At 43.9% G+C, this 20929-nt stretch overlaps 1 protein-coding gene across 2 annotated transcripts in view; it reads left to right on the forward strand.

Annotated features, from left to right (window-relative positions):
* The window catches only part of LOC137525491 (guanylate-binding protein 1-like), an 83666-nt gene that overhangs the window by 58292 nt on the left and 4445 nt on the right, over positions 1 to 20929 (forward strand). For both annotated transcript variants that reach the window (XM_068246611.1, XM_068246610.1), the window contains exons 16-17: positions 6908 to 7010; positions 18044 to 18237. In XM_068246611.1, the coding sequence (XP_068102712.1) occupies positions 6908 to 7010; positions 18044 to 18237 (297 nt within the window). The remainder of the gene's footprint in view (positions 1 to 6907; positions 7011 to 18043; positions 18238 to 20929) is intronic.

Consider the following 20929-nt stretch of genomic DNA (forward strand, 5'->3'; position numbering starts at 1 on the left):
CGTTGTAAGGTTTTGTGAATTTTAGGAAGTACATATATATGTGGCGTAGTGGGATTAGTCTGCTGAAGAAATTTGAACAAAGGTTCATCAATAATGTCCCTGGCTAAAGCCTCTCTCAACACTCCCAGTATACGTCTCTGGATCCTAGGCAAGGGATCACACTGTAGTTCAACATAAATAGTGGTGTCAGACAGCTGTCTAACAATTTCCCCAATATATTGATCACGATCTAACACAACAACAGCACCTCCCTTGTCCGCAGGACACACAACAATTTCATGATTATTCTGCAAATCTTTGAGTGCGGCACTCTCTGCTTTAGTCAGATTGTGTGCAACACGGAACTTCCCACTTTTGTAGTCACGTTCAATAGCTAGCAAATCCTCCATAACTTTAGAAGTATAAACATCAATAATGGCATGACTAGGAGGCTTGAAAGTACTTAAATTGCGTAGGCCAGAGTCCTTCAAACGCAATGAATCACAGCCTATGCTCCCACAGTCTCTAGAAATAGAGGCCTGTGGAACGGTGCCAAAAAAATGTTTGAGCTTAATTGAACGGAAAAAGCGGAAAAGGTCCTGTTCTAACTTGAAAAAATCGGGCAAAAAAGTGGGACTATAGGATAGACCATAATTGAGCACACGTTCCTCAACCTCAGATAACGTATGGGAGGAGATATTTACCACCAAGTTAGAGTCGATTATCTGCCCCTCCTGGGCCTGAGATTCATCGGGTTCCTGGGGGGTTAGTTCTTTAGTCCTCCGTTTATATTTCCTGCCCCCTCTCCGCCTCCTGCGCCTTGGGGGTGAACCGGGGAGTGATCCCTAGATGTACCCACATCATCGGACCCTGAAGTGCCGGCTCCAGAGCCGCTTCCTCCCAGATGTCCTTTACCAGGTGTCCTCCTATATCGACGTGGTGGTCTGTTGGGAGATGGTGTCACTTGCTTCTGCCAGGGATAAACGTAACCTGATACGTAATCCTGTTTATCCCGATTAAACTTGGACCGCTTGGCCTCCTCCTGAGCTTTTGAATACTCAAGCATCTTTTTATCAACAGCTTCAAGGAATTTGTTATGATCCTCGCTCGTCATATGATCTTTAATCTGTTGTAACAGGGATCCCATCTTCTCGTCCAAAACAGGTAGTTCCTTCTGTATTCTTACAATAGTATGCAACATCGCATCATATGATGCTTTATTCCATATGCGGACCCATACATCACAAAATTCCGGATCTTTAGGAAAGATCAAGGGTGCCACATGAGATCGAATGGCACGAGGTATTCTATGAGCTCTGCAGTATTCTGCTAGTGTTTTACCATGCAGTTCCAGATTAATCCTGGTTTTCCTCACAGTCTCATACTCAGTCTGCAAAGGTTTGACATCCGGCTTAAGGAGAAAAGCTGTATCAGACTCCATGGATGCCAGGATTGAAGCAGCTTGGGTCCCGGAATAAGAAAAGGTGTCCTCAACTGACATCCCTTGATCAGCCATGGTGCTCTACTGGTAGTGGTACAATGTAGTATTACACAAGCGTCCAGGAGCTCCACAGTAAGGCTCAAAATAAAAAGATTGGTGTGCCGCTGTCCTCACCCCGGTACCTGGGGGTCACAACAATACGTATTCCACAAAGGACCGGCACCACACAAAGTATCTGTAGCTCTTTTAAGATTTAATGACAGCAGACATGATAACAACAACAGACATGCTGTTTCGGCCTCTTCTGGCCTTTGTCAAGTTGCTCAATGATCACGTATACCTTGCTGTATAAAACACATACATTTAAATAGAAAAAACCCACCCACATGGTGAACCCATGACCAATCACAGGAAGCGCAAACTGGAGGACCTGATGGGAGACTTATATCGTCCAAAATGGACCAATAAACGCTGCTCAGTTTGAAATAACACTCACCAATCAGGTGCGCAAGAGGGTTCCCCGCTGCAAGCAATCCTATTAGAGACGTATGGGCGCATCATGGTTCCATAAACACCGCCTCCATCCACGGAAGCGAGCGGTATGACGGCAGCGTCATGTGACTCAATCACATGACTCAGTCAGCTGAGAATTTTTTTCTCCAATCATATGCGCCCTGTTCGTCACCTAGTGCACACGCAGCCCACGTATCATAGCGGAGGGCGGTGCTATGGCGGCCGGCAACGTTCCCATAACAACCAGGACGCACCACCATACCCACAGACCGCAGCACTCACCACACCATAGCGGGGTTAAAGGGGAACACCTCTCGCACTCCATCCACTTTCTGTGTAGGTCTGAAACATAAAAATACAGCAAGGTATACGTGATCATTGAGCAACTTGACAAAGGCCAGAAGAGGCCGAAACAGCATGTCTGTTGTTGTTATCATGTCTGCTGTCATTAAATCTTAAAAGAGCTACAGATACTTTGTGTGGTGCCGGTCCTTTGTGGAATACGTATTGTTGTGACCCCCAGATACCGGGGTGAGGACAGCGGCACACCAATCTTTTTATTTTGAGCCTTACTGTGGAGCTCCTGGACGCTTGTGTAATACTACATTGTACCACTACCAGTAGAGCACCATGGCTGATCAAGAGATGTCAGTTGAGGACACCTTTTCTTATTCCGGGACCCAAGCTGCTTCAATCCTGGCATCCATGGAGTCTGATACAGCTTTTCTCCTTAAGCCGGATGTCAAACCTTTGCAGACTGAGTATGAGACTGTGAGGAAAACCAGGATTAATCTGGAACTGCATGGTAAAACACTAGCAGAATACTGCAGAGCTCATAGAATACCTCGTGCCATTCGATCTCATGTGGCACCCTTGATCTTTCCTAAAGATCCGGAATTTTGTGATGTATGGGTCCGCATATGGAATAAAGCATCATATGATGCGATGTTGCATACTATTGTAAGAATACAGAAGGAACTACCTGTTTTGGACGAGAAGATGGGATCCCTGTTACAACAGATTAAAGATCATATGACGAGCGAGGATCATAACAAATTCCTTGAAGCTGTTGATAAAAAGATGCTTGAGTATTCAAAAGCTCAGGAGGAGGCCAAGCGGTCCAAGTTTAATCGGGATAAACAGGATTACGTATCAGGTTACGTTTATCCCTGGCAGAAGCAAGTGACACCATCTCCCAACAGACCACCACGTCGATATAGGAGGACACCTGGTAAAGGACATCTGGGAGGAAGCGGCTCTGGAGCCGGCACTTCAGGGTCCGATGATGTGGGTACATCTAGGGATCACTCCCCGGTTCACCCCCAAGGCGCAGGAGGCGGAGAGGGGGCAGGAAATATAAACGGAGGACTAAAGAACAAACCCCCCAGGAACCCGATGAATCTCAGGCCCAGGAGGGGCAGATAATCGACTCTAACTTGGTGGTAAATATCTCCTCCCATACGTTATCTGAGGTTGAGGAACGTGTGCTCAATTATGGTCTATCCTATAGTCCCACTTTTTTGCCCGATTTTTTCAAGTTAGAACAGGACCTTTTCCGCTTTTTCCGTTCAATTAAGCTCAAACATTTTTTTGGCACCGTTCCACAGGCCTCTATTTCTAGAGACTGTGGGAGCATAGGCTGTGATTTATTGCGTTTGAAGGACTCTGGCCTACGCAATTTAAGTACTTTCAAGCCTCCTAGTCATGCCATTATTGATGTTTATACTTCTAAAGTTATGGAGGATTTGCTAGCTATTGAACGTGACTACAAAAGTGGGAAGTTCCGTGTTGCACACAATCTGACTAAAGCAGAGAGTGCCGCACTCAAAGATTTGCAGAATAATCATGAAATTGTTGTGTGTCCTGCGGACAAGGGAGGTGCTGTTGTTGTGTTAGATCGTGATCAATATATTGGGGAAATTGTTAGACAGCTGTCTGACACCACTATTTATGTTGAACTACAGTGTGATCCCTTGCCTAGGATCCAGAGACGTATACTGGGAGTGTTGAGAGAGGCTTTAGCCAGGGACATTATTGATGAACCTTTGTTCAAATTTCTTCAGCAGACTAATCCCACTACGCCACATATATATGTACTTCCTAAAATTCACAAAACCTTACAACGTCCTCCTGGACGTCCCATTGTGGCGGGAGTGGGATCAGTCTTTGTCCCTCTGGCTCAGTATTTAGACAAACTCCTTCAACCCATTGTGCAGTCTCTGGATTCTTACTTGCGTGATACAGGCATGTTCTTGAATAAGTTGAGAAGTCTGCCATTACTTGAGGGGGATGTTGCATTGGTAACTTTGGATGTTGAGAGCCTCTACACCTCCATCCCACATGATGGAGGTGTAGAGGCTACAGACTGGTATCTTATGATGCAGTCTGACTGCACCACCCCCCAACGCAAGTTCTTGACACAATTGCTTGAAATTGTTCTTAAAGAAAATTATTTTGCATTTGAGGGGCGGTTCTATGGTCAACTACAAGGCACTGCTATGGGTTCTAATGTGGCCCCCTCCTATGCAAATCTTTTCATGGGGTTATATGAAGAGACTTTCGTTTATCTCAACCCCGTGTTCCGCCAGCATGCTTTATGCTGGTGGAGATATATAGATGATGTATTTTGCATATGGAGGGGGCCACGTGACACATTGGACGCATTTTTGGAGACAGTGCACCAGCAGTGTCCGGCAATCAAACTGACAGCAAATTGGGACACGGGACAATTGCCCTTTTTGGATGTCCTGGTCTGTTGTAATAATGGGATGATATCCACCGACTTATACACGAAGCCGACGGACAGGAATTCCACCCTCCACTACGGGAGTTTCCACCCGGGTGGTGTCAAGGATGGGATTCCTGGAAGTCAGTTCTCGAGGGTGGATAGGATTGTGAGTGAGCCTGAGAGATGTGCTGATCGCAAGAATGAGCTCTGTGGGAGATTCCGCTCTAGGGGATACCCCATGGAAGTTCTGAGTGAAAAGAAACGTTTTCGGGGTCGTCGACTGAGAGGTGTACCTCGTATCCCTTTTGTTTCGACCTTTAATGTCTGTAGTGACGTGGTTGCAAGGACGGTGCGTCGACATTGGCACTTGTTCAGGCATGGTTTCCCCACAGTGCCTGAGTTTAGGTTCCCACCTATGATGTCGTTTCGCCGCGCTCCTACATTACGCGATAAACTGCGAGTAAAATCAGCACCTCAGGCTCAGTCTCATACTGCTAGAACTGGGATGTTCCCCTGCCTGTCCTGCCATATGTGCAATAGTGTCATACGTGGCAATACTTTCTTGCATCCCACCTTGGGCACTGTGTACCATATTAGGGGACACTACACATGTGACTCTAGTCACGTTGTTTATCTATTAAAGTGTCCATGTAGCTTCATTTACATAGGTATGACTACACAGTGCCTCAAGGTCAGGATCTCTGCACATAAATCGGCCATTAGGAATGGCACGGCGGGGCAGGCAGTGGCGGAGCATTTCAAGACCTGTGGGCATAACGTTTCTCAGCTTAGGGTAATGGCCATTGATGGGGTTCCATTGACCTGGAGAGGAGGGGATAGACTTAAGGAACTTTTACGGAGGGAGGCGGGTTGGATCAGGCGACTGGATGCCATGGGGAGGGCAGGGCTCAATCGTGAGCTAGATTTGGGTTTCTGTATTTAATCTTTGGGTGACTCATTTGTGCATCTCTGTTGTGATAATATTATAGTATTTGTGGCACTTTGATGTTTTAATATGTTTTTATTTTTATGTTTCAGACCTACACAGAAAGTGGATGGAGTGCGAGAGGTGTTCCCCTTTAACCCCGCTATGGTGTGGTGAGTGCTGCGGTCTGTGGGTATGGTGGTGCGTCCTGGTTGTTATGGGAACGTTGCCGGCCGCCATAGCACCGCCCTCCGCTATGATACGTGGGCTGCGTGTGCACTAGGTGACGAACAGGGCGCATATGATTGGAGAAAAAATTCTCAGCTGACTGAGTCATGTGATTGAGTCACATGACGCTGCCATCATACCGCTCGCTTCCGTGGATGGAGGCGGTGGTTATGGAACCATGATGCGCCCATACGTCTCTAATAGGATTGCTTGCAGCGGGGAACCCTCTTGCGCACCTGATTGGTGAGTGTTATTTCAAACTGAGCAGCGTTTATTGGTCCATTTTGGACGATATAAGTCTCCCATCAGGTCCTCCAGTTTGCGCTTCCTGTGATTGGTCATGGGTTCACCATGTGGGTGGGTTTTTTCTATTTAAATGTATGTGTTTTATACAGCAAGGTATACGTGATCATTGAGCAACTTGACAAAGGCCAGAAGAGGCCGAAACAGCATGTCTGTTGTTGTTATCATGTCTGCTGTCATTAAATCTTAAAAGAGCTACAGATACTTTGTGTGGTGCCGGTCCTTTGTGGAATACGTATTGTTGTGACCCCCAGGTACCGGGGTGAGGACAGCGGCACACCAATCTTTTTATTTTGAGCCTTACTGTGGAGCTCCTGGACGCTTGTGTAATATTTGAAAACTTTGGTGCACTCTAAATCTCTGCTGGTCAATCTCGTTTGGCTGCCTAGTGTAGCCAAACAAGCGGGCAGCAGGGAGCAGTTTTAGCTACCTGTTCTGGAAGGTTTCTTCTCTTCCTCCTCCCGCGACTCCTCCGACCCAAGCGGATGTGCTTGGGTACCTCCGACCCAAGCACATCCGATCACATGATATGATGTGGTCCGGATCCAGGAGACCATGTCAGCGTTACAGTGCCACCCAGTAGTGAAAGATGGGTGATGGAAGATATGGAAGAGACTCTTCCATCACCCCTCTCCTAGCACCGGACGGTGCTGTAATGCTGATACTGTCTCCTGGATCCTGATCACATGTCATATCATATCAGGTCAGACTTTATTTCTTTATCCCTTTAACCCTTTTCCTATTTCTTGATATTTTCCCTACAATTAACTTTTCCATTCACACTGCACAGGCTGAAGAGGTGCTACAGGAATACCTAAGGTCCAAACAAGAAATTGGAGACACAATTCTAGAAGCAGATAATACTTTACATCAGAGAGAGAAAGAAGAAGAAAGTGAGTGGTATTTGTATTGCTAATCTTTGCTAGAGTCCAAGGGGCATGAACTTTTCTCCTGAGTTTTCTCCAAGTAGAGACAGTATTTTCAAACTTTATCAACACAATACTCAAACCAAGCAAAAACATTTTTCAAAATGAGTTTTATATGACCCTTTTACCTTCTTTTTAGTACTTTTGAAGAAGAGAGAACCGAGAGCCCGATATGGTGTAGTATGTCAAGGTAATTGGATAATTAGAAAGAGTATGAATTGTATACTCACAAACCAGGGTTACCTCCAGGCAACCACTGTGTAGGCAGGTGAGGAGATTAGCCTGTCCTCACTCAGGAATAAGAAGTCGCTCTCTGTAGGCTTGAAAAACAAGAAGGGGTATCCCCCTCCACCAAAGGTGGATACAATCAGTATTATGGTAGAGAACAGAGGCGCCAAAAGGATAAAAACAATATTTAAAAGTTTTAAAATTATTGCTTAGGAGGCAGTGGTGGACTCACCTCCCACAAGCAGACACAACAACTGTGTATTCACAAAAGGGACATTTATTGGTATACTCCAAATAAGGTTGCAACGCGTTTCGCAGGTCAAACCCGCTTCATCAGGCAATTACAGGAAGGAGCACACAACTGGGGGTAAGAGGCAACACATTTGTACAAATCCTGAACAGACTGCATATCAATAAACATAAATATTTGTATGATGGAATTCACTGGTGTGATTTAAATTAACTTAATTTAATTAATTTAAATCACACCAGTGAATTCCATCATACAAATATTTATGTTTATTGATATGCAGTCTGTTCAGGATTTGTACAAATGTGTTGCCTCTTACCCCCAGTTGTGTGCTCCTTCCTGTAATTGCCTGATGAAGCGGGTTTGACCTGCGAAACGCGTTGCAACCTTATTTGGAGTATACCAATAAATGTCCCTTTTGTGAATACACAGTTGTTGTGTCTGCTTGTGGGAGGTGAGTCCACCACTGCCTCCTAAGCAATAATTTTAAAACTTTTAAATATTGTTTTTATCCTTTTGGCGCCTCTGTTCTCTACCATAATACTTTTTAGTACTTTTGCAATTGCTAAGTGCCAACATTTTTTTTTTTTTTGCATAAAATGAAAACGTATCTACTTGGTGAAAATTAGGAGAAACATTAATAGGATATGGCCCACAGAACCTTATCCAATTAACTTTTTCTCTCTAGTTTTCTCCCAGGTATTTTATTGGTAAGGTTTGAAAATACCCCTAGTGATACGCACAAATTGTAATTTTACATCATAATTTGCAATTACAATGCAAAATCGTAATGCAATATTTCAAGAAAAATGTTAAATAATTTTGTTTGTTAACGTAATCAGGAACCATAATTTTGTAATTTTCTTATAGTTTTGTGATGACTTTAGCAGTTAAAAGCAAAGCCCCAATACATGCTGTCATCAGCAAAATTGCTTTGTATGTGGGAACAAGACAAAAAAAAATAATTTTTCAAAAACACCTTGTAGTTTTTGAGAAAATTGACTTAGAAAAAAGTGGTTTTTAAAATGGTTTTTAAACTGTCATTTGTTTGACTTGTTCACTATTCTTCTTACCTTCCTAGAAATTTTGGTGACAATAGCATGTACAGGAGCTTTGCTATTAACCGATAAAGTTGGCAAAAAATTATGTGAAAGTTATGCAAAAATTATGCAAAATTAGGAATGGATAATACAAAATTGAATGTCCAAATTGTAATTACGTATGGCCGTAATTGTGAAAATGTATGTGAAATTTTGGGTAATCTTAATTAGCTTATTACGATCATCACTAAATATCACCTTGGAAAAAACTCAGGAGAAAAGTTATGGAATATGGGGCTTATTATGTAAAGATCACTGCATACTTAGCTACCATCCATGTTTAGATTGGTTGTGTTAGGTGTGATAGAGACTACCCAAAAGCCAAAAGATCAACAGGACACCAGGTCAACTGACTAACTAAAGAAAACAAAACAACTGACTAACTAAAGAAAACAACAAGATATAAGATGGCAGCTTTTATATTTTTCTCACTACAGATCTCCATTAATAGTTTACCTGAGACACTGCTTTGCACCCTGGCCTGCAATGACCATTAATCAGTTTGTGAATAAAACCAAATTATTTACTTGCTTTTTTGATAGATTAAAGTGACTTGATCAACCAAAGAGGAGTCCACTGGGGTAGAATGATGTGACATGATTACCTAGGATAAACATCACTCGGAGAGCGGTGTTAAATATCAATATATGGTTGTGTGTGTGTGAATATATATATATATATATATATATATATATATATATATATATATATATATATATATATATATATATATATATATATATATACAGTGGAGGAAATAATTATTTGACCCCTCACTGATTTTGTAAGTTTGTCCAATGACAAAGAAATGAAAAGTCTCAGAACAGTATAATTTCAATGGTAGGTTTATTTTAACAGTGGCAGATAGCACATCAAAAGGAAAATCGAAAAAATAACCTTAAATAAAAGACAGCAACTGATTTGCATTTCATTGAGTGAAATAAGTTTTTGAACCCCTACCAACCATTAAGAGTTCTGGCTCCCACAGAGTGGTTAGACACTTCTACTCAATTAGTCACCCTCATTAAGGACACCTGTCTTAACTAGTCACCTGTATAAAAGACACCTGTCCACAGAATCAATCAATCAAGCAGACTCCAAACTCTCCAACATGGGAAAGACCAAAGAGCTGTCCAAGGATGTCAGAGACAAAATTGTAGACCTGCACAAGGCTGGAATGGGCTACAAAACCATTAGCAAGAAGCTGGGAGAGAAGGTGACAACTGTTGGTGCGATTGTTCGAAAATGGAAGGAGCACAAAATGACCATCAATCGACCTCGCTCTGGGGCTCCACGCAAGATCTCACCTCGTGGGGTGTCAATGGTTCTGAGAAAGGTGAAAAAGCATCCTAGAACTACACAGGAGGAGTTAGTGAATGACCTCAAATTAGCAGGGACCACAGTCACCAAGAAAACCATTGGAAACACATTACACCGCAATGGATTAAAATCCTGCAGGGCTCGCAAGGTCCCCCTGCTCAAGAAGGCACATGTGCAGGCCCGTCTGAAGTTTGCCAATGAACACCTGAATGATTCTGTGAGTGACTGGGAGAAGGTGCTGTGGTCTGATGAGACCAAAATAGAGCTCTTTGGCATTAACTCAACTCGCTGTGTTTGGAGGAAGAAAAATGCTGCCTATGACCCCCAAAACACCGTCCCCACCGTCAAGCATGGGGGTGGAAACATTTTGCTTTGGGGGTGTTTTTCTGCTAAGGGCACAGGACAACTTAATCGCATTGACGGGAAAATGGACGGAGCCATGTATCGTGAAATCCTGAACGACAACCTCCTTCCCTCTGCCAGGAAACTGAAAATGGGTCGTGGATGGGTGTTCCAGCACGACAATGACCCAAAACATACAGCAAAGGCAACAAAGGAGTGGCTCAAGAAGAAGCACATTGGGGGCGTGGCTTGACGCTGATCTAAGATGGCCGCTTAACTCCGAGCTCCGACACGCCGTCCGCCTAAAGCTTAGTTTCCTACCCTACCCAGCTGGTCTTAAGTGGCTATGAGGAGTGCCCGAAAGCAACAAACCATCGTACCTCAGGATAAAGCTACTCCGGTTCAATTCGGCAGAACGGTCCCTGATCTGTTCCGCTCGCACAGCCTCAGATCACAGACTCCTAAGATGGCGCCAGGGAAAGAATCGGCCGCTCCCGCAGCCTCACCGGAGCCTTCCCCACCAGCCTCCTCGATCAATAAGGTGGGTGACAAACTAAAAAAGGCAGCCACACTTGCGGACATGAAGGCCATGGCTGAGGATATTAAAACCTCCCTTCATTCAGCAATTGCGGAGGTGCGTCAGGAGGTGGTGTCCATTGGATCACGAATCTGCACGCTAGAGGAGGCAGGCCGGAAGAGAGACTCACAGATAATCTCTCTACGGAAAACATCTACGATGCACACGGACAGACTCTCTGAGCATGCTAGAAGGTTGGAGGATCTGGACAATAGGGGACGCAGAGCCAACATTCGGGTAAGGGGGGTCCAAGAGAATATTGCTACTTCAGACATCACTAAGGCCTTAACAGCTATTTTTAACGACCTACTTGATAGGCCAGCCGACACGCAGATAAGCTTTGTTAGAGCCCACCGCGCACTGAAACCAAGGGCCCTAGATGGGGAGAAGCCACGCGATATCATTTGCTGCCTAGACTCTTTTCCCCTGAAAGAGGAGATCATGCGCGCAGCTAGGGAGCAGGAAGAAATCCTTTTTAACGGAAGCTTGATCCAACTATACCAGGATCTATCACCCCTAACGCTAGCCAAACGAAGAGCGCTCAAACCCTTGCTAACTGCCTTGAAAAACAAAGGCCTAAGCTACAAATGGCGCTTCCCCTTCGCGCTGACGATCCAACAAGGTAACAAGGCCTTTACCATCAGACATGCCTCAGAAGTAACAGACTTATGTAAAGACCTTGGTTTGCAACGAGTCTCGGTACCTGACTGGGACGCAGACCCCGCTACCCTAGAACCCGACACCAACAAGCGCTCTAAGGTCGATCACACGCCGGAATCCCCAAAGGCTTCAGATCAGGGCACCATAGAGGAACCAGAGGCCCAAACTGAGGAACAGCACTTCAGTCCAGAACACGCTCTTTCTGATGAGGATTAGCCCCTGTTGATACATGGAACTCTCCGGGGTGCCCCTGCACCTTTGTTGTCGTCCTCTGTGGTTAATTCCCCCGGGACTGAGTGTAGCGGCTTCGCTGAATAACACGGGAGCCTGCCCCGTATACAGGCGGAATGTTTGGATGAGAGGCCCCCCCTCACGCTCTCTGTGCCGAGAGGATTGTCAGCACTTGAACCCGCACCTACATACGTATTGTTACTGAATGCCAGAGCCGGGCCAGCTGACTCTGTTAACTGCAGACACACATATAATACTCAGCAGACGGATAATGTAAATTGTGGGGTTTTTGGTAGGGGTGGGTTGCGCGGTGCCGTCCCTGTGGAGAGGGCCCCCCCGCTTTGGGGGGGCCCTCCCCGCTGGGACGGGGCGGCGGGGAGACTTTCTGAGGGGCGGGGGGGGGATGTATGCTTGTTCGTTTTGGTTGAGGGTTTGATGGGGGAGGGGTGGGGGGATACCGGAGAAACAGGTTGTTATCCAATGCTCAATATAGATTCAACTGAAGATATTTGTATGATAAAATGTTAATTCTAGATGTTGACTTATAGTGAATTAATAGATATGTTCCTCTCCTGAGCGAAATTTAAAACTCTGCTAGACCCCTGTTAATAAGACTGTTGAATTGTTTATTTCTAAAAAGGGCATGTTTTCCTCTTAGCAACGGCTGGGTTCAATTATTCAAGCATTCAGTGAACTGGCGGATGGCGTGGATGGATGTCACTTCTGGTGTACTAGATCCCTCTTTTTGACCCTTCACAGGCACATATTAGTGCACGTGCAGGCGTATACTATACGCTGACCCGGACTATACCTAGAGGTGGGAACCATCTTCACGCCACACACACCCCCAAAACGGTGTATCTGGTACACTGACTGCTTATCCCACACTGGTTGCGGGCACACCCCTCCTCGGTGTGTCTGCGTGGGCTAGTTTTTGCTTCTTAAGTAAGGAGCACACTGTTACCTTAATGGGTCCCCCCCTTATAGGTTACTTCTTACTCTACTCACTTCTTCTTCTCTCTACTACTCTACCAATATCTGCTCCAGTGCCCCAACAGCAAAACAATAATCCTGTGTCTTTTTGCATACTCCCCGAGTCTGTAATGCCTCCCAAAATAAGAAAAACCACTTCCCCAGAGGGCAATATAGGGAATAGGACGGTCCCCCTTACATGGAAACTGGTTAGTTTAAATGTCAATGGACTCAACACACCAGAGAAACGATCCACAGTATTTAACTTTTTACACAAAGAACGTGTTCAGATAGCTTTCCTACAAGAGACACATTTCCGTACCAACCATGTCCCTACCAGATGTGACTACAGATTTCCTCAGTCCTTCCACTCCACATCCCCCACATCCAAGACCAAAGGGGTATCGATCTTTATACACAAGGAATTTCCTCTTGTGGTAAATGAAGTGGAATCAGATTCTGAGGGACGCTTTCTATTTATCAGAGGGACCATCTTCTCCCAAGCTATAACAATTGCCACCCTGTATGCCCCCAATAAAAACCAGCCGTCTTTTATTGCCTCCACACTAAATAAACTTGCTGACTTTTGCCAGGGTATTGTGGTTCTGGGTGGAGACTTTAATGTACCTCTACAACCTCTGCTGGATTGCTCTAATGGCTCAACGGCTCTTTCTTACAGAGCACTTAAATTTATCAGACAAAAACTACAACAGATGACTTTAACAGACCATTGGCGCATTTCCCATCCAGCAGAGAAAGACTATACATTCTTCTCCCCACTACACAACAAATACTCTAGGATAGACTATTTTTTTATTGCACAGCGAGATTTGTCGCTTATATTGGACTCAAAGATTGGTTGCAAGTCTATATCAGACCATGCTCCAATTTTCCTTACCATTAAGACTGCCCACACCAAAACTACAACATGGTGCTGGAAACTAAATCCTAATATTCTGGCAGATAAGTCCAGAATACAAGAGATCTCCTCTGCTCTATCTACTTATATTGAACAAAACGACACCTCAGAGGTCTCTAAACTGACGGTGTGGGAGGCACACAAGACGGTTGTCAGGGGTCGATTTATACAGATAGGATCCAAATTAAAAAAAGAACGTAACGAAGGTATTGAGAAACTATTGGCGAACATCGCCAAACTGGAAAAAATACATAAACAGTCCTTAGCGGTAAACACACTAACTGAATTAACAGAGTGTCGTACCCAATTACACAAACTACTCTTCTCTGATGCTAAAAGGAAGATTATGATGGGGAAACGTATCTTCTACGAGAGTGGCAACAAAAGTGGCAAATACCTGGCCAAGGCTTTAAGAAAACAGTCACTTCAATCCAATATCCCAGGCCTGATTAGCTCCAGAACACAAGCGAAGTTGGTTAAATCAGAAGAAATAGTAGAAGAGTTTAGATTATACTACAACTCGCTCTATAATCTGGATTCAGGTGAAGCAAACGCTGATTCAGATATGAGAAAGGTTAAAATCTCCAACTTTCTTAAAAAATTTACTAAACCCCTTGTGCTTTCTGAGGAGGACAGGGAGGATCTGGATGCACCCATAACAATAGATGAATTTTTTATGGCAGTAAAAGCAATGAAATCAGGGAAAGCCCCAGGACCTGATGGTCTGACGGCACAATACTACAAAACCTATAAGCAAATACTTGGCCCACTTTTCGTGGATGCCTTTAATGGAATCTCATCCTCCACTGTCCCCTCCAGACAATTCCTTGAAGCATATATCTCTGTTATCCCCAAGCCAGACAAGGATACCCAATACTGCACGAACTATAGGCCAATCTCCCTGCTTAATCTGGACGCGAAACTGCTAGCTAAAATCCTTGCAAACAGAATCTTACCTTTTATACCAAACCACATCAATCTAGATCAGTCAGGCTTTGTGCCGGGCAGAGAAGCTAAGGACAACGTGATGCGCACGATAGGTGTAATGGCATATGTGAAAGCAAACAAAGTTGATTCCTTTCTCCTGTCAACCGACGCGGAAAAGGCTTTCGACAGGGTGGCATGGGACTATATGCATGCCACCCTGTCAAGCCTGGGTTTGGGTCCCCCCATGTTGCAATGGATTAAATTATTGTATTCCAATCCTTCGGCCAGGGTGAAGGCGAATGGTCTTTTATCTGATATGTTGCTTATCACAAACGGAACAAGGCAGGGATGCCCCCTATCACCCCTTATCTACATTCTTACACTAGAACCATTTCTTAATGCGGTGAGGGCGGATCAAGATATTAAGGGGATACTGGCCGGAGATACCACACACGTAGTATCAGCTTTTGCTGACGACCTCCTGTTTTACCTCCGTGATCCCTTGACGTCCCTGCCGGCCCTGGTTGACAAATTCAAGGAATTTGGCCTGATTTCGAACCTAAAAATAAATCTTCACAAATCACAGGCCCTCAACCTCTCTCTTGATAGTTCCCTTTTGCTCCACTGTAAGCGGACCTTCGCCTTCGCCTGGGCCGGGGAATGCCTTAGGTACCTGGGAATTAATATCCCCGCCAACCTAGATAACCTCTTCTCCCTTAACTTTGCAAAACTGAGCATTGCTCTGAAGGAAGATTTGTTAAGATGGGGTCAGCAAAAGAACCTCTCCTGGTTTGGCCGTATGGCCTCTATTAAAATGAACTTACTCCCACGTTTTCTATACGTGAGCCAATGCATCCCAATCTCCTTACCCCCTAAATATATCAAAGAGCTTCAAAGTCAAATCTCGAGATTTATTTGGGGCCAAAAACCTCCTCGCCTAAAAAGATCCATTTTGATAAAACAAAAAAGTGACGGTGGTATGGCACTTCCAGACTTACATACATACCACATTTCCGCCCAAATCTGCCGGGTGGTGGAATGGTCCAATACCGAATCCCCTAAAAACTGGGTAAAAATAGAACAAGCCTCAGCTAATTGCAAGATCCAGTCCCTTGGCTGGTCAAATTACCCAGCAAAGGTTCAATCCCAATGGGGTAATCCCCTGATGAAGGCATCTATCAGGTCCCTGAGGAAAAACCTTCCCCCACTGAAACAGGCCTCATTTCCCAGTAGACTTGAACCCCTCACTGATAACCCAGAATTTCAAGTAGCCTCAGAAATTCCATTTTTGAAGAACTGTCCAGGTACAGGTTGCCCTAGAATCAAAGATTTTCTTGACAGGGATGCGATTCTCTCATTTTCGCAAATGACAACTCTGAGGAGAGACGTGAAACTTACACAATGGCAATATTTCCAGATCAGACACTTTCTCAATACCAAACGTAGATCCTCTGACTGGGCGAAGGCACCCACAGAATTTGAGACTCTTATTTCCAAAGAAGTCACCCCCACCCATCTGATATCTCTAATTTACAAAATGATAACATCTAACTCAAAGTCAGACAAACTTAAATTTCAAATTCAGTGGGAATCGGACTTAGGCATCTAGATGGATAATGATCAATGGAGGAAAATTTTCACATTGAATCATAAGGGATCCCTGAATACTAACACCCAAGAACTAGGATATAAAATCTTAACTAGGTGGTACAAAACTCCTTACCTGATACAAAAAATCTATCCTTCTGCCTCAGATTTGTGCTGGCGATGTGGCACAGAGATAGGCACTATTTTCCACACCTTCTGGTCATGTCCTCAGATTATCCCATACTGGGAGAAAATACACAAACTCATCGAGCATATACTGGGCGAGAGTATTGTCTTTTCGCCAAGCCTTTTCTTACTTCATGACACAATTGAGCCTGTGAAAACCTATAAGAAATCCCTTCTGATTCACTTTGTGAACGCTGCCAGAGCTCTGATACCATTGAATTGGAAACTGACCGACCCTCCCACATCTAAAATGTGGGTGAAAAGGGTTGAATCTATTGAAGCCATGGAGCACATTATTTTATTGGCACAAGACCGCAATGAGCAATACACCATTACCTGGTCACTTTGGAATGAATTCCAATGCTCACAGGACTACAAGGATATTATGCTATCTTGAGGCACTTACGCTCTAAAAGCTTTACCTTTTCTTCTTCCTTTTCTTCCTTCTTTCCTCTACCTACTCCTATGACTTGAGGGGGGGTCCCCCAGAACAGTAGCTTAATACTGATATAGTGGCTCTTAAGCTTTAGTATTGTTTCGATTTGAAGAGTTTAATAATAGATAATTTCCTATCAAAAGAACTTCCTAGACACGCTTTTTGATCATTGATACCATGCAGGCCTGTTATTAGCGATTAAAACTATTCCTGAATGTCAATTTGCCTGTATAGAGTTGAAAAATCTGCTATGATCAAGGCCTCTTCTGTCTAGTCTACCACTAAAATGTTCTAAAATGTTCATGTATGTTCAATTTCTTTGAATTTGCAAATAAAAATTTTTGATTGTGAAAAAAAAAAAAGAAGAAGCACATTAAGGTCATGGAGTGGCCTAGTCAGTCTCCGGACCTTTATCTAATAGAAAACCTATGGAGGGAGCTTAAGCTCAGAGTTGCACAGAGACAGCCTCGAAACATTAGGGATTTAGAGATGATCTGCAAAGAGGAGTGGACCAACATTCCTCCTAAAATGTGTGCAAACTTGGTCATCAATTACAAGAAACGTTTGACCCCTGTGCTTGCAAACAAGGGTTTTTCCACTAAGTATTAAGTCTTTTATTGTTAGAGGGTTCAAAAACTTATTTCACTCAATGAAATGCAAATCAGTTGCTATCTTTTATTTAGGGTTATTTTTTCGATTTTCCTTTTGATGCGCTATCTGCCACTGTTAAAATAAACCTACCATTGAAATGATACTGTTCTGAGACTTTTCATTTCTTTGTCATTGGACAAACTTACAAAATCAGTGAGGGGTCAAATAATTATTTCCTCCACTGTATATATATATATACTATAGCATTTCTGATGCTGAAACTTGGGTAAATAATGTAAAATTGGGTATTCTAAATAAGTTATTATGTCATTACAGTGCCTTTTTAAAGCAGACCCAAACTTTAGCCCATCACACTATGAAGTGTGTTAAATTCAGATATGGTTGCTAGATAAATTCACTGTACTGTGCTTGTTTAGCTAGATCAGGGTGTCTTTTCAGCAGCTGTGAATCATAAGTGTGAGCTGTACCCTGGCAGTTTCCCGCCCTTCAATAAATACAGGCTCAACCATTTCAGTACTTCTAGTGAAGTGAATCCAAATAAAACTTCAGGTTCTTTAATCTTTTAGAGCAGAGAGTAAGGGTAGATAATTAAATATATTAACTTACAGTGAACTAATTTGCTGATCTTTGTCTTGCTTTCCATTCTTTCTAAGTGATACACAAAAGAAAAATGTCTAATGAAAGGAAAGTAAAACTACGACAGTTAGAAGATGCCGAAGAAAAGCAGAAATTGGAAGACGAGAAAGCCTTTCATTTGGAGGTCTATAAGCAGCTGATGGATAATATGGAAGCTGACAGAAGAATAATGAATGAGAAATTTGAAAGAGCCATCACAGAGAAGAAAAGGGTAATAACAATACTTTCTGCTAAGTTTCTTAAAGTAGCCATTTTTTTTGTTTTGTTTTAGGCAACATGGGGAAAGTTTGGAACCTCTGTCAGATTTTAATTGCTGTCTGTGAGATTTCTCCTAATTTCCTAACAGAAAATAAAGAGTTTCTACATCACACATAAATGTTTAGGCCTCTTCTCTAGTTCACTGATATGGCTAAAAAAAAGCTGGGAATGCAGGGATACAAATAATATCCAGCTAAACTCCCCTGCTACGTATCCAGTGCCTCCCTGTCTAGGTCGATCATTTATGTATTATCTATACTTGCAGAACAAATGTATAACTGTATAATTAATTTTCTGTTTCATATGGGTGTGTTTATTACTGATGATGTATCAGCTGTATCAGTGATAACTTTGCTGTATAACTTCCCTAAGTACATGTTGTACTTGTTTGTACTTGTTTTGTTTGAAAACCAATAAAATTGATTTGTTAAAAAAAAGAAAGAAAAGAAAGTAAAGAGTTCTCAAACATAAATAACAGAAGAGTGATAAAGACCACCCCTAATGCTGAAATATAGCTATCAGAACAAATCCCCCCCAAAAAGTGTAGGGTTTTGAGGCCTAGTACATTTTCTTATAGGTACATTTAAAATGTAATTTTTAATATAGCAGACAGGCCAGTTCCTACGGCTGGGTAAGGCGGGTGACCGCAAGGGGTGCAGGGCTGGAGAGGGGCGCAGCATGGCAGACCTTTACCCTAAATTCAGGGAGTACTAATTGCCTTCACATGTCCGCAGTAGTCTGCCCCTCTATTGACCCATATCTGCGTCTATCGCTGCATGTAGGAGCTTCCCCCTCCACGGTGCGCGCCGCTGGGTTTAATGGGGTTGCAGATCAGAGGCCTGCAGACAGAGATGCGTACTGTCTGTGTGTGCAGGAGAAGGACAGTCCATGGGCGTAAAGGCAAGAAAGCACTGTCTGGCCAGGTGAGGAAAAGAGATTTAGCTGCAGCCAGAGGTCAGGACATTTGAAGAAAGTGAGAAGAAATGTAGCATCAGTCCTATCTATGCCCATCCAACCTGCTCTCTCTCTCTCTCTCTCTCTCTCTTTCTCTCTGTCTCTCTGTGTTGTGTGAATGATATCTGTGTGTTTTTATGTGTGTGAATATATTTTGCTTCAGTCCATGACCCTGCTTGCGTGCGCACGTGTGTGTGTGCCTGTCAATGAGCGTGTTCAGTGTGTGTGTCAGTGAGTGTGTGTGTCAGTGAGTGTGTGTGTGTGTTTTTATGTGTGAATGTTTTTGCTTCAGTCCGTGTTCCTGCTTGCTTGTGTGTGTGTGTGTGTGTGTGTGTGTGCACGCTTGCGTGCAGTGTGTGTGTCAGTGAGTGTGTGTACAGTGTGTGTGTTATTTTGCTTCAGTCCATGCCTGTGTGTGTGTGTGTCTGTGTGTCTGTGTGTGTGTGTGTTACTTTGCGTAATATGCGTAATATGTTGGCGGTTTATAAATACAATAAATAAATAATAAATAAATAAAATGTGATTATGTGACTGTGAGCAATTCCCCAAATGCACTGTAAGCTGCATTTTTAGTGTGACTGTCCGTTTTAGTATAATTGAATACAGGGGCGTAACTAGAACTCACGGGGCCCCCCTGTGAAAACCTTGGATAGGGCCCCCTCCCAACTGCCCTACACACTCACTCACTGTACACATACACACACATACTCTCTCTTTCTCTCTCTCTCTCTCTCTCTCTCTCTCTCTCTCTCTCTCTCTCTCTCTCCCTCTCCCCCCCCCCCCCACACCATCTTTACATTCAGCCATCTCCCTGTCACCTCTCTGAACCCTCTCTGTCCCAACTCTAGTAGAGTAGACCCCTGCCTCACAACTGGTCCCTCCCCTCCATCATCTACTACAGTGCTTAAAAGCAAAGAGAGAAATCTCTTTTTTCACACATCTACTTTACCCCTCCGTTCTCCCCCCATCCCTAAAGACAGTCAGCAGTGTGAAAGGCTCAGCAGGCTACATACAAAAAAAAAAACAAATAAAAACATATTTACACATAGCAGGAGTCCATCTACATGACTCCATGCAGCATTCTCTCTCTCTGTCTCCCTCTCTGTCTCCTGCCTCAGCAGCTCAGGCAATCTGTCACAACAGCGCTGCCTGCATCCTCTCTCTTCTCCCGGGAGTGGGTCCACCACATGTGTGAGGGGGTCAGACAGTAAACATGACTGCAAAGTCTGATGGGATTGGAGGCAGCAGCACCAAGCATGCTGCTCTGCCTCTGCGTGTCGTCGCTGTGCGTCTCGACAAGGCACAGGAAAGTGATCTACGTACACAGGGAGGCGCTAGGCCCCTGAGTCCCCCAGGCCCCACTGCACTCGTAGAGGCTGAAGGGGCAATAATTATGCCACTGATTGAATGGGAATAGGCAAGCACAGCAAAAATTGCATAGTAAGTGTACCGTAAAGCTGTCATCTTGTGTCTATAGGTACCTCTCCTCTTATGATGATGTTACAGATTTTACCATGATGCACAGACTCAAATCACTAGTAGTTAGTACTCTCACCTCGCAGTGCTGGGTGCCCGGTTTGAATCCCAGCCAGGGCACTATCGGCACAGAATTTGTATGTTCTCCCTGTGTCTGCATGGGTTTCCTCCCACACCCTGCCCACACCCCAAAAACATACAGATAAGTTAATTGG

This window comes from Hyperolius riggenbachi, chromosome 7, assembly GCF_040937935.1.
Source record: "Hyperolius riggenbachi isolate aHypRig1 chromosome 7, aHypRig1.pri, whole genome shotgun sequence".
NCBI lineage: Eukaryota > Metazoa > Chordata > Amphibia > Anura > Hyperoliidae > Hyperolius > Hyperolius riggenbachi.